Source organism: Dasypus novemcinctus, chromosome 10 (genome assembly GCF_030445035.2).
Source record: "Dasypus novemcinctus isolate mDasNov1 chromosome 10, mDasNov1.1.hap2, whole genome shotgun sequence".
NCBI lineage: Eukaryota > Metazoa > Chordata > Mammalia > Cingulata > Dasypodidae > Dasypus > Dasypus novemcinctus.
The window spans coordinates 14,918,139-14,930,190 of record NC_080682.1 but is presented as its reverse complement, the minus strand read 5'-3'; the positions used below and the strand labels follow the sequence as shown (position 1 = coordinate 14,930,190).

At 38.6% G+C, this 12,052-nt stretch overlaps 1 protein-coding gene across 6 annotated transcripts in view; it reads left to right on the top strand.

Moving 5' to 3' along the window:
• Positions 1 to 229: 229 nt before the first annotated feature.
• The window catches only part of LOC131280002 (membrane-spanning 4-domains subfamily A member 12-like), a 51,265-nt gene continuing 39,442 nt past the window's right edge, over positions 230 to 12,052 (top strand). For 3 of the 6 annotated variants that reach the window (XR_009187545.2, XM_058305385.2, XM_071217997.1), the window contains exons 1-4: positions 230 to 377; positions 511 to 941; positions 1,821 to 1,916; positions 11,433 to 11,576. Coding sequence is in view for 5 of the 6 variants with exons in the window: in XM_058305385.2 (XP_058161368.1) it covers positions 1,869 to 1,916; positions 11,433 to 11,576 (192 nt within the window). In the remaining variant the exon portion in view is untranslated. Of the gene's footprint in view, positions 383 to 510; positions 942 to 1,820; positions 1,917 to 11,432; positions 11,577 to 12,052 lie in introns of all 6 variants that reach the window. The other 3 variants (XM_058305384.2, XM_071217998.1, XM_071217999.1) reach the window with 3 other exon arrangements.

Below are 12,052 nucleotides of genomic sequence, written 5' to 3'. Positions count from 1 at the left end.
CGCGCCCTCCCCCCTCTGGATTTGCCCCGCTCCGCGGACAGAGTATGATGCAGACACAGCCAGGAAAGGGTGGCATCTGTGTGAGCGTCTCTCCGCACCTCTACCCTTCACTCCCGCCCGGAGCCCAGAGCCTCAGCACAGCTCCCAGGCTCTGCAGCTGTCCGCGTGGGTCTCTGCGCGCAGCGCCCCCAGCCGCCGAGCTCCCGCCACAGCCGCGACGTTAGAGCCGCGCGAGCTCCTCACGGCGCGGCTGAGGGAGCAACGCCCACCGGAAAGGTCCGGCAGGTGCTGATGCCGGGCCTCCGGGAGCAGCAAAGTCCGGAACTAAAGGCGCCACCTGCAGGACTGAGCCGCCCGTGTCCTGTGGTCAAGAGAGCGTAAGGTTCCGTGGCCATGTTAGGACCACACTGGGGGCGGGCGTTCCCAACGCCATTCAGTCTTAGTAGAGTTTCAGTTTTATATCAGACCAATACTTGCTCCTCAAAAGAACCGGATGTGTTTTTTCCTTAGGAAGAAACAGACGTGGAAAGATTAGATGATATGGCCAAGACCTAATTGTAACCGGTAAGGGCAAGATTTGAAAGCGGCTGACTCTTTCCACTACATGATTCTCCATTTTCTCAATTTCAAGCATCAGTGGGGCACTCAGAAGTAGTATTCAAAGGGTAAGAATGCATGGGTTATGTAAATTGAGGGAAACGAATGAAGAATTTGAAGACATGATCTTAGACTTCAGATATGGCTATAGATGAGAAGTTTTGAATAAGAAGAAATAAGAATCATCACACCTTGGAGATTCAGGAGAGTATTCGTCAAGGCCTGAGGAGAAAGTTTTTTAAAAAGATGAGGCACTTTATTAATAAATAAAGACTCTGGTTGCAATAAACAGAAACGATCTCTTACTCATTTTAACAAACTGAAGATATATTTCGTATATATAGGTAAGTATCTAGAGAGAGATGTTCAAATAATGTAAAGGTAAGAGGGTAGGCAGGTTTCAGAAAGAAATTGGAACCCCGTCCCTGCATTTCGCTGGGTGACCTCTCTATTCTCATTCTCAACTTATGTTCTTAATAACTCCATCCATTAAGACAGAACATGGCAATGTCACTGTTCGTAAACTCTTACCCCTTCTAAACAAGAAACAAGCCCAAACAATCTGCTAAAGAGTCACCTGGGGGCGGGAATTATTTGCTTACCCTATACCAATCAGGTAGGTTCAAGGAATAATATTAAATAGAAGCTAGGGAAGACTGATATGAGTTATGCAGAAATCCCAAAGGTTATCCACATTCTAATGATAGATATCTGTGAGTTGCAATTATCACATCACTTGAACACTCTCCCTGCATTTTTGTAGGTCCCTAACTTGTGAAGCCCACATATCCAAATTGAATGCATAACACTATTTTCCAGCCTTCACTGCCAATCGTGTAGGAATGTGGCAAAAGCTTTGCCACACAGGCACCCCTGCAACATACTTTAATTTAGAAAGAAACAACAGAAAGAAAGAAAATAAATCATGGCAAACAAGAGTCCCATTTTTTCTGACTCTGTAAATGTGGGGCTATTGGTAATTCCTAGAGAAAAGGGAATTGGTGTGATCAGACTGCCAAAACATACTATTTACTACAGTCTAATTTAAGGTTAGCAAAGGAACAAAACCATTTGAAAAGTAATGATTGGATTTCATTAGAATAGTAATTTCAGTGGTTTGATGTAGAAACATACCTCAGGAGATTGAAAAGTAGTGAAAAATTAGCAACTGTGGAATTAGATGTCCACAAAAATAGTTAATTTGTCTTCATATTTTTCTACAGATAAGAAAAACATTTATCTTTTCATTCCTCTATTGCATCTTTGTGAAAATGCCACGAAGTCCTGTGTGGATGAGAGAGGAAACAAGAATGTTGGGGGTAAGAACTGTGTGCTAATTGAGTAAATAAACAGCTATACTGTTGCAATTTCTAGATATAAATGGAATATACTTATACTCTTCTATTTTGAACTCTCCAAATGGAGGAGGGTTCATGAAAATGTCCTGAAATTGTTATGTGGCATCTGCATTTTCAACTTGCAGCCTGAATATATAAGCTGTAATTCAGGCTAAAATTAAATAAAACAGACATTACAAATCACATTTAAATAATTCAACACCATCACAATCCATTTGTTGTCCCAGAAATGGATAGAAGATCCTTTTTTGGTATTTATAAATTACTTCAAGTTAAGTTGATTGCATGGTCCTAAATGAGTTGGTCAGTTTGTGGACATCTATTCAGGGAGGCTGAACACCATAGAGCTTTGTGGATAGTGGTCATGATAGTTCTGTGCCCTTAACACATTAATACATGCTGCACTTTTTACCACAGTCACTTCCCATCAGATCTCATAAGTTATATCTTTTTGCATTATTCATCCACATTGTTGGATGATGAAGCCAGACATAGAGTCAAACAAGCAGGATTAAAGCTTAGTAAAGGAAAATTCAACATCTCAAGTCAACTGTTACCTCCACTTACTTGAGGTCTACCTGATCCTCTGCCAGGACTATATAAAGACTTAAATAAAGCAAAAGGAGAGGCCAACATTCAGTCTCCTCATTCCCAATACTTTGTTATTAAAGGTGTGTGTTCCCAGCCTGTTTTCCATGTACCTGTTATAAGTATTGGGTAGAAAAATTGAAGCTTGTCTAAGAGCAAATGGGTCTGTTACTGGACACATTACTCTCCTTCTAGTGAGATCCACCATTATCCAAAAACACAAAATGTTTCAGGTCCCATTTCATCCAATAAAACAGTCTGACTTCCAGTTCAGGACAAAATGGAGTAGATATACTTCTCCTTATGCTATCACTAAGTGCAGCTGAAAACTATAGACAAATATAAGATGATTCTGAAAAGCACAGAGAAGGAGGTAGAAGAGTTAGAGACTTGGAACTGAAGGAATGGCACAAGTGGTGAATTTCCTGTTTTGTTTTTGTTTTTGTTTTTTGTTGCTGCTGCTGTTGTTTTTTGCCTCATTTATTCCAAACTGGGTGCTTGGGAAGCCTGCAACCCAGAAATACTAACAGGCACAGGCAAAAAAAAAAAAAAAGTCCCTAAGAAAAATGTATTTTCTCTAGCCATATGCTCATGAAAGGGACAGCCTAGCAAGACTTTTGACAGTAGCACGCTACTCCAGCCAAGCATCAGAGTAAAAACTCAGGCCCCATTCCATGTTATTAAGAAAAGACCATGTGGGGAACCTAGATTCCACCATCATCTGGCTATAAGAATGTACCCAGAGTAATGTCAGGGTAGGCTGAGTGAGAAGTTAAGACTTTCACTACCTCCCAGCAGTAATAAACCCACTAGACCTGTTCCACACTTTCAGTTGAGTCCACATGGTAAATTGGATCAAAGTGAGGTGATGCTTCTCCAACCACCAGGGTGGTATCAAGGCAGAGAGCTAATATAGGGCCTGATGTTCCCCCTAACCCTACAATTATAAGCCCCACCACCACCACACAGGCTGTCCATAGACACTGAGTTAGGAATACAGCCTTCAACCCAGACCCAGCAGTAACAAGGTTGTGACCCCTTGCCCTTGCCATCAGTGCCAAAGAAGACCAAGTGAAATGAAAGATTTAAGTACTATCCTATACCTCATTACATAAAACCCCAAAGGTCCATGATACAACTCATAATCACTCATCATATAAAGAACTAAGTAAATCTCACTTTCATGAAAAAGACAATCCACAGGTTAACACAGAGATGACACAGATGGTAGAATTATCTGAAAAGGATTTGAAAGGAGGCATCAAATAAAGGGTTCAATTATCATACACAAACATGCTTCAAACAATTGAAAAACAGAAAGTCTTAGCAAAGAAATGAAAAATATAAAGAAGAACCAAATGGATATTTTAAAACTGGAAAATAAAATATTTAAAACTCACTGGACAGGTTCAACAACAGAAAGGAGAATCTGGAGGAGAGAATCAGTAAACTTGAATATAAAAACATAAATTACCCATTTGAACAACAGAGACAATAAATTAAAAAATAATAATAATGACAGACCCTCAAGGAGTTATGGAATTCTAACAATTCAGCTAACATTTTTGACAATAGGAACCTAGAAGGAAAGGATAAATAGCAGGACTGAAAAAGTATTCAAAGAAATAATAGATGAAATTTCCCCAAATTTGTCAAAAGACATATATCTACAGATTTAAAATGCGGGGGAGGGAAGTGGACTTGGCCCAATGGATGGGGCATCCGCCTCCCACATGGAAGGTCTGCAGTTAAAACCCCAGGCCTCCTTCACCCGTGTGGAGCTGGCCCATGCGCAGTGCTGATGCACACAAGGAGTGCCCTGCCACGCAGGTGTGTCTCCTGCGTAGGGGAGCCCCACACGCAAGGAGTACGCCCCATAAGGAGAGCCACCCAGCACGAAAGGAAGTACAGCCTGCCCAAGAATAGTGCCACACATATGGAGGGCTAACACAACAAGATGATGCAACAAAAAGGAACATAGATTCCCAGTGCCACTGATAAGGATAGAAGCGGTCACAGAAGAACACACAGCGAAAGGACACAGAGAGCAGACAACTGGGGGGGGAGGGGAAGGGGAGAGAAATAAATAAAAAATAAATCTTTTTTAAAAATGCTGGGGAAAACCCAAACAAGATAAACCCAAACAAATTCATGACAAGACACATCATAATCAAATATCTGTGAACTAAAGGAATAGATAGATCTGGAAAACAATGAAGGAGAAATAACATCTTACCTACAGAGGAAAAACTTTTGAGATGATAGAGATTTCTCATTAGAAACCATGGAGGCCATAATAAAGTAGTTCAACGTTTTTCAAGTGTTGAAAGAAGAAATCTTTCAAACCAGAATCCTATATCTAGTAAAAACATCCTTCAGGAATGAAAGGGAAATCAAGATCTTCTCAGAGGAAGAAAAACTGAAAAAATTTCTTTGTCACCAACAGACCTACTCTGAAAGAATAGCTAAGATCTAGCAATAGAAAGTAAATAATAAAAGATACCTTGGAATGTCAGAAAGGAAAAATTAACAATAGAAATAGTGTAAAAAATGTGGGTAAATACAGCAGACTTTCCTTCTCACCTTGATTTTTTAAAATTATGGTTGACAGTTGAAGCAAAAAATTACAATATTGATGTGGTTCTCAATGATGTAGAGGAAATATAGTATAAAAGGGGAGGTTAAAGGATGTAACTTACCTACACTGTACTCAAACTGATAAAATAACAGTATCAATTGACTTTGATAAGTTTATATAATGTAGTACATAGAACAGCCAAAGAAATTTCACAAAGCTACTCTCTCAAAAACATCATAGATACCAACACCAGTGCCAACCATAGGTTCAGTAAAAGTGACAGAAGAAGCATGTGGAGAGAGGTCACATCTGAGTCCAACTCCATCACACTCAGGAGCACAAATTCCAAAGGGCCCACTGGCAAGGCACTGAACTCCAGAGCCATCTGCCATAACATAGAACCTGTGTGTCTCTGTAGCCCTCAGGAGCATCATACCTGGAGTTGTATCTACTTTGGCTGTCTCTGGGATCCTGCTAAGGCATTTGTAAGCACGATACCTCTGATGACCTCCTGACTCATTTTGAAATCTCTTAGCCATATAAAGTCATCTGTCTTACCATTTCCCCCTTTTATTCAAGGTTTTTTTCTAGTTGCATCACCAGCTGGTGATTGGTAGTAATCCCTTGGTGCCAGGGAGGCTCAACCCCAGCATTTGTGTTCCACGCTGAGGGGGAGGTAATGCATTTACATGCTGAGTTTGGCTTAGAGTGGCCACATTTGAGCAACATGGAGGTTCTCAGGAGGTAACTGTTAGGCACTCTGCAACTGTAGGCCTGGTTGAAATTTCAGGCACACAGGCTCATAAGCATAGTCATCAGTATCAATGGCTCATCACTGGACCATCCTTCTTCCCTGGTCTTTTCCCTTGCACTTAGGGGGTTGTTGCTGTTCATTGGGTAATGTGACAGAGCTCCACTGGCTAGGAACTCAGCACTCCCTCAGTTGTCATTTGTAACTCTACCTACTGTAAATTATAATCCATGAGGTGCAGCAGTGCTCCAAAATATATCACCAAATGCAGTGAATGTGCTGCAATAATGAAAGAGGTTGATGATGTGGGAAGAGTGGGGGGTTGGGATGTGGGTTATATGGGAACCTCTTATATTTTTTAATGTAACACTTTTTGTGATCTATGTTTCTCTAAAAAAGACAATTAAAAATTTTTTTAATTAAAAAAGGCATTATAGGTAAGTAAAAATGAAATTCTAAGAGATGTTCTGGTAACCCAGGACAGACAAGCAAAAGAATATAGAAGAATAAAAAGAAGACAGAATAAACAGAAAACAAACAAAAGCCAGAGTTTAGCCCTAATATAGCAACAATTAAAACAAATAGTCAAAACATACTCATTAAAAGAGAGAGCTTGAGAGTGGATAAATAAATTTTTTAAACTATGACCCAACTACATGCCATTTACAAGAAAGTCATTTTAAGTTTTTTTACTTTCTCTTTTAATCCCCCACTCTATTCTGTTACTTTCTCTCTTCATCATGTCTCTTCTTTATTCTCATTTCTTATCCATATTCCCCTTACCATTTTTCTACTTCAAATGGAATAACTTCATAGTTCTCTCTTTTTAAAGCCACCCACTGATTCACTAATATATAACAATGCTCCTCTAATCATTGTGTCTTTTGTTTTACAATTCAACCAATCACATCAATTCCTTTTTGCCTGTATCTCATACTTTTAATAAAAGAATGGAAAAGGATGTATCATACAGACATTAATTAATAAAAAGCAAGCAGAAATAGCTGTGTTGATATCAGAGAAAGTAGACTTTAGACCAAAGAAAATTATGGGGGACAGTAGGATATTATATAATGTTAAAAGGGTCACTATAACAAGAAGATACAGTAATCCTCAGTGTGTAAATGTGCATGCACCAAACAACAAAGCTGCACACACTATAGAAGCAAAAACTGGTAGAAATAAAAGCAAAAACAGCAAATCAAGAGTCATCATTGAAGACTTCAACACCACTCTCTCAAAAATGTATGTAATAAGTACATAAAAAATTTGCAAGCACATAGATCTCAATAATACCATCAACAAACAGGGTCTGATTAACGTTTATTGAACACGCAACAACAGCAGGATACGTATTCTTTTCATGTGCTTATAGATCATTAACTAAATAGCCCACATCCTGGGCCATAAAAAATGCCTCAGAAAATTTAAAATCATACAGGAAGTGTTCTAAACTAGAAATTCATGAGAAAAAATTTTTGAAAAGTTCCAAAAACATAAAAACTAATTCTCATCTACATAATTTATGGGTCAAAGGGGAAGTATCATTGGAAATTTTTAATTCTATCAACTGAATGAAAATATATCAAACTGATAGCACTAAATGCTTACATTAGAAAAAAAAACTGTCACACCTTAAGAAAGAAAAACAAAAGCAAAGTAAACCCAAAGCAAACAGGAGAAAATAATAATGCTAGAGTAGAAATCAATCAAATTGAAAGCAGAAAGCAGAGAAAATCAGTGAAACAAAGAGTTGATTTTTTTTAAAGTATCACTAAAATGACAAACCTTAGCAAGATTGGAAAGGAAAAAATTGGAGAAGACACATAATATCAGAAATGAAGCAAAGGATACCATTATATATCTTGCAGATCTTAAAATAATAATAACAAACTACAATGACAAGCTCTAAACTCAAATAAGACACCTTAAATAAAATGGACCGATTTCCAAAAAGAAAAAGCCACCAAAACTTGCTTGTAGCAGTTTGATATGGTTATGAATTCCAAAAATAGATATTGGATTATGTTTGTAATCTGGTCTGTACCTGGGCATGATTAAGTTATGATTAGGGCTTTGATTGGGCCACATCATTAGGGCATAGCAGATAAAAGGCACGGCAAAGGACAGAGTTGAGGGTTTTTGATGTTGGATTTTTGATGTTGGAGTTTGATGCTGAAAGCCTTAAGCTGGAGCCCCAGGAAGAAAGGAACCCTAAAGCCTGAAAAGAAGCAAGCCCTGGGAAAAGAGCAACCCTGAACCCAGAGAGAAGCAAGACCCTGGAAGGGAGGAACCCAGGAAGCCTGAACCCTCACAGATGTTGGCAGTCATCTAGCTCCAACACGTGAAAATAGACTTTGGTGAGGAAACTAACTTACGATTTATGCCTGGTATCTGTAAGCTCCTACCCCAAATAAATACCATTTATAAAAACCAATCAGTTTCTGGTATCTTGCATCTCCCCTTTGGCTGACTAATACATTGTTCAATATGAAATAGATAATTAGAATAATTAATTATTAAAGCAGTTGAACTTAACTCCTAAAAGTCAACTAAAGTTGTCCTAAAAGACAACTCTCCAGGGCCCAGATGATTTCACTGGAAAATTCTACTAAACGTTTAAGATTTAACAGCAGATCACAATCTTTTCCAGGAAACAGAAGAGGAGAGAACATTTCCTATCTCAGTTTTATAGGTCGGATACCAAAAGCAGACTAAGGCAGTTAAAATTGAAGAAGCCTACACAATCCATATCCTTCATGCATAAAGATGCAAATATCATTTTTAAAATATTAGCAAATATATTTCAGCAATATATAAAAAGAATTTTGCTCCACAACTCAGTGGGGTATATTCCAGGCATCAAATTTGTTCAATATTTGAGAATCAATAAATGTAATCTACCATATTAATAGACTTAAGAAGAGAAATCATACAATCATGTCAATTAATGAAAAAAAATAACATGTTATTTGACAAATTTCATTGCCCTAATGATAAAACTCTCAGGAAATAAGAATTAAGAGGAACTTCCTCAACTTGATAAGGAACAGCTACAAAAAAATCATATAGCTAACATCATACTTTAAGGTGAAATATTGAATTCTTTCCTAAGATCGGTAATAATGCAAGGATGTCTGCTCACACAACACTTATTAGAAAATACTGAATGTCCTAGCCAGCACAATAAGGAAGAAAAGAAAATAAATAGGACACAGATTAGAAAGGAAGAAATAAAACTTGCAGTTGACATGATGTTCTACATAGAAAGAAATGCAAATGGAGAACATGTTACTGGTGTCCAGGAATTAGCTATAGTTAGTGGGAGAGAAGGTGGTGACTGGGACTATAAAGGCAGATCTTTGCAGTAATGGAGTATCTTGATTGTGGTTGTGGTTACATAAATCTGAACATCTGGTAAACTGGCACAGAAGTATACAAACACATTACTCCAAGGACTAATAATGTACTATAACTTCATAAGATGTAACCATTGGAGAAAATGGGTTCAGGGTATCCAGGACATCTCTGTACTGTTCTTGCAAATTGCTCTGAATCTATAATTATTTGAAAATAAAAAGTTTTCCATTGGCTCCTGCATCCTTCATTAAACTCAGGCTTCAGAGAATGTCAGTGGTTCCCAGGCCCAGCAAGGAGCTAGAACTGTACAGCATGGCAGGAGGGGGCAAAGCCCTATTTGCACAAATCTCCCTTGACGACTACTTCTGCCACACCCTGTGACATTTTGTGGCACGTCACTGTCAGAAGTGCCACAAAATGCATGGTTTAGTATTGACTAGAGGTCACATTAATCTGCAAAGGGGAAGAATTCCACCACCATGTAGCCATTTCAGAAACAGAAGCTCATCATAAACTTCAAGTACAAGTTGCCCTGTTTAAGAAGATATGTGAGAAAAGGGATGTCAGAGTCCCCAGGCACTGTGGAAAAACAGGTTGGAGTAAGGGAAGAGATGCTAGATTCTGATCTCCAATACCTCTCCTTCAGTTTTTCAGACTTACGTGTTTAGTTTAACGGCGGTGGGGGCAGGGTAGGAGAATGAGTGTGGGCAGGGAGGATGAAGCACTTAGCTGTGACTCATGGCAGTAGGAGGCACATCTGAGGAACATCTATCTGAATCTAAATGAAAACCGCTACAATGAGATTTCAGAAGGCTATCAATAGCAAGCTTAGAATTTTCCTTCTCTTATGATGCTGAATTTTCAAAAATGGCTTCACTGGGCAGAAATCACCTGAGACTCCAGACCAGGCAACAGTCCCTGGGAAGAGTTACAGAAAACCAGGGATCCTGAGAGTTCACTATCCTTCTTTCACTCTTTTTTATAAAGGGCCCAACACTGTGATACAAGCCATAGTTAGCTATGGGCATAGTAGCAGGCAGAACCAAAGGAATCAAAGTCCAAATCCCGTATGGGAGGATGAGAAAAGGGAAGGTAGGGTCAGAAACACAAAATCCATAGAACAGAAGAGTTGCATCTGCAGGTAGGGCTTGTTGACCATACAAGCACTGATGAGTCTTGGTAGAGATCAATACTTTCAAGGATCCAGAGTTCATGCTGTCTGACCTCTTGAACCAAGCAGATAAACGGACTCCTCGTACTCTCGTTATATATATAAATAGTCATTGTTCATGAAAACTGTTCCTCATATGAGTTTAGTATTGAGAATCCTGAAATTCTGTTCAGTCATCACCTTCCTTCTCAACCATGGATTTTTCGTTTTTTTTCATTTTCACTTTTTTTTTAAAAGATATATAGATCACACAAAATGTTACATTAAAAAACATAAGAGGTTCCCATATACCTCACTCCCCACATCCCCCACTCCTCCCACATCAACAACTTCTTTTATTAGTGTGGTACATTCATTGCATTTGATGAGTACATTTTAGAGCATTCCTACACAGCATGAATTATAGTTTATGTTGTAGTTTACGCTCTCCCCCAGTCCATTCAGTGGGTTATCGCAGGATATATAATTTCCTGTATCTGTCCCTGCAGTATCATTGAGACAACTCCAAGCCCTGAAAATCCCCCGATATCACACCTCTATTTCCCTCTCCCTGCCTTCAGCAATTCCCATGCCCACTGTCTCCACATGAATGATATAATTTCTTCCATTACTAGAGTTACAATAATTCTATAGTAGAATAGCAGTAAGTCCACTCTAATCCATATTTTATTCCTCCATCCTGAGGACCCTGTGATGGTGATGTCCACTCCACCTCTAAATCAAGAGGGGGCTTAGATATCACATGACTGATGGATGGAATTCTCCTGTTTGCAGTTGTAGGCACTCTCGTTTCCCTGGTGTAGTGGTTGACCATCCTCACCTCCCTATTAGCTGTCCTGGATAGGTCCAACAAACCGGAGAGTAGGTGTTGCAACTCTGCTGAGGCTCAGTGCCCAGCTGGCACATAGACAGTCCAGAGATTCAAGTCTCCTGAGCATACACCATGTGGATTTTTCTTGATGCATGTTCTTTTTAAAGGTTAGACCAAAATAATAATAAGTAATTAATGATTGTGTTCTTTTCTCCCAGGCTTTACAAATAATGATTGGTCTGATTGTTTACTACCTGGGACTGATTTGGATATATTTGTTACTCACACAGTTAATAGCATTTCAAAAAGGCTATATTCCTATCACAATAATGACGGCATACCCATTCTGGTCAGCCATATTTGTGAGTAAATAATCTAATCCTTAATTGTTATTCATTATTTTAGTCATAGCATTTAGTGACTGCTTCTGAGCCAAAGAGTGTGCCAGAGATAGAACACTGAGAATGCATAGCCCCTATTCTCAAAGAACTCATTATTATGTCTAGTTGAAAAGGAATATAAGAATATGAAAAAAATATATTGGATGCTTATAAGTAAAACTCTCTCATTATAAAAGTCTTTAATTAAAGGGTCACTTTGCCATGCTTCTTGAGAATGAGGTACAATGCTAAGATTCACAAAGGCAATTTTGGTAATATAGAAATGTTTGATGATTATTCACCTATTCATAAGGGACAAGCTAGATGTGAGAGAGAAAAAGTGCTGGGGAAAGAGTGAGATATGTAGAACTTGTGAAGGAAAAGAAAAGTGGAATCTTTGAATTCTGTTTGTCTAAAAAGAATTTGTGGGAAATGAACAGAGATTTCTAAAGTAAATT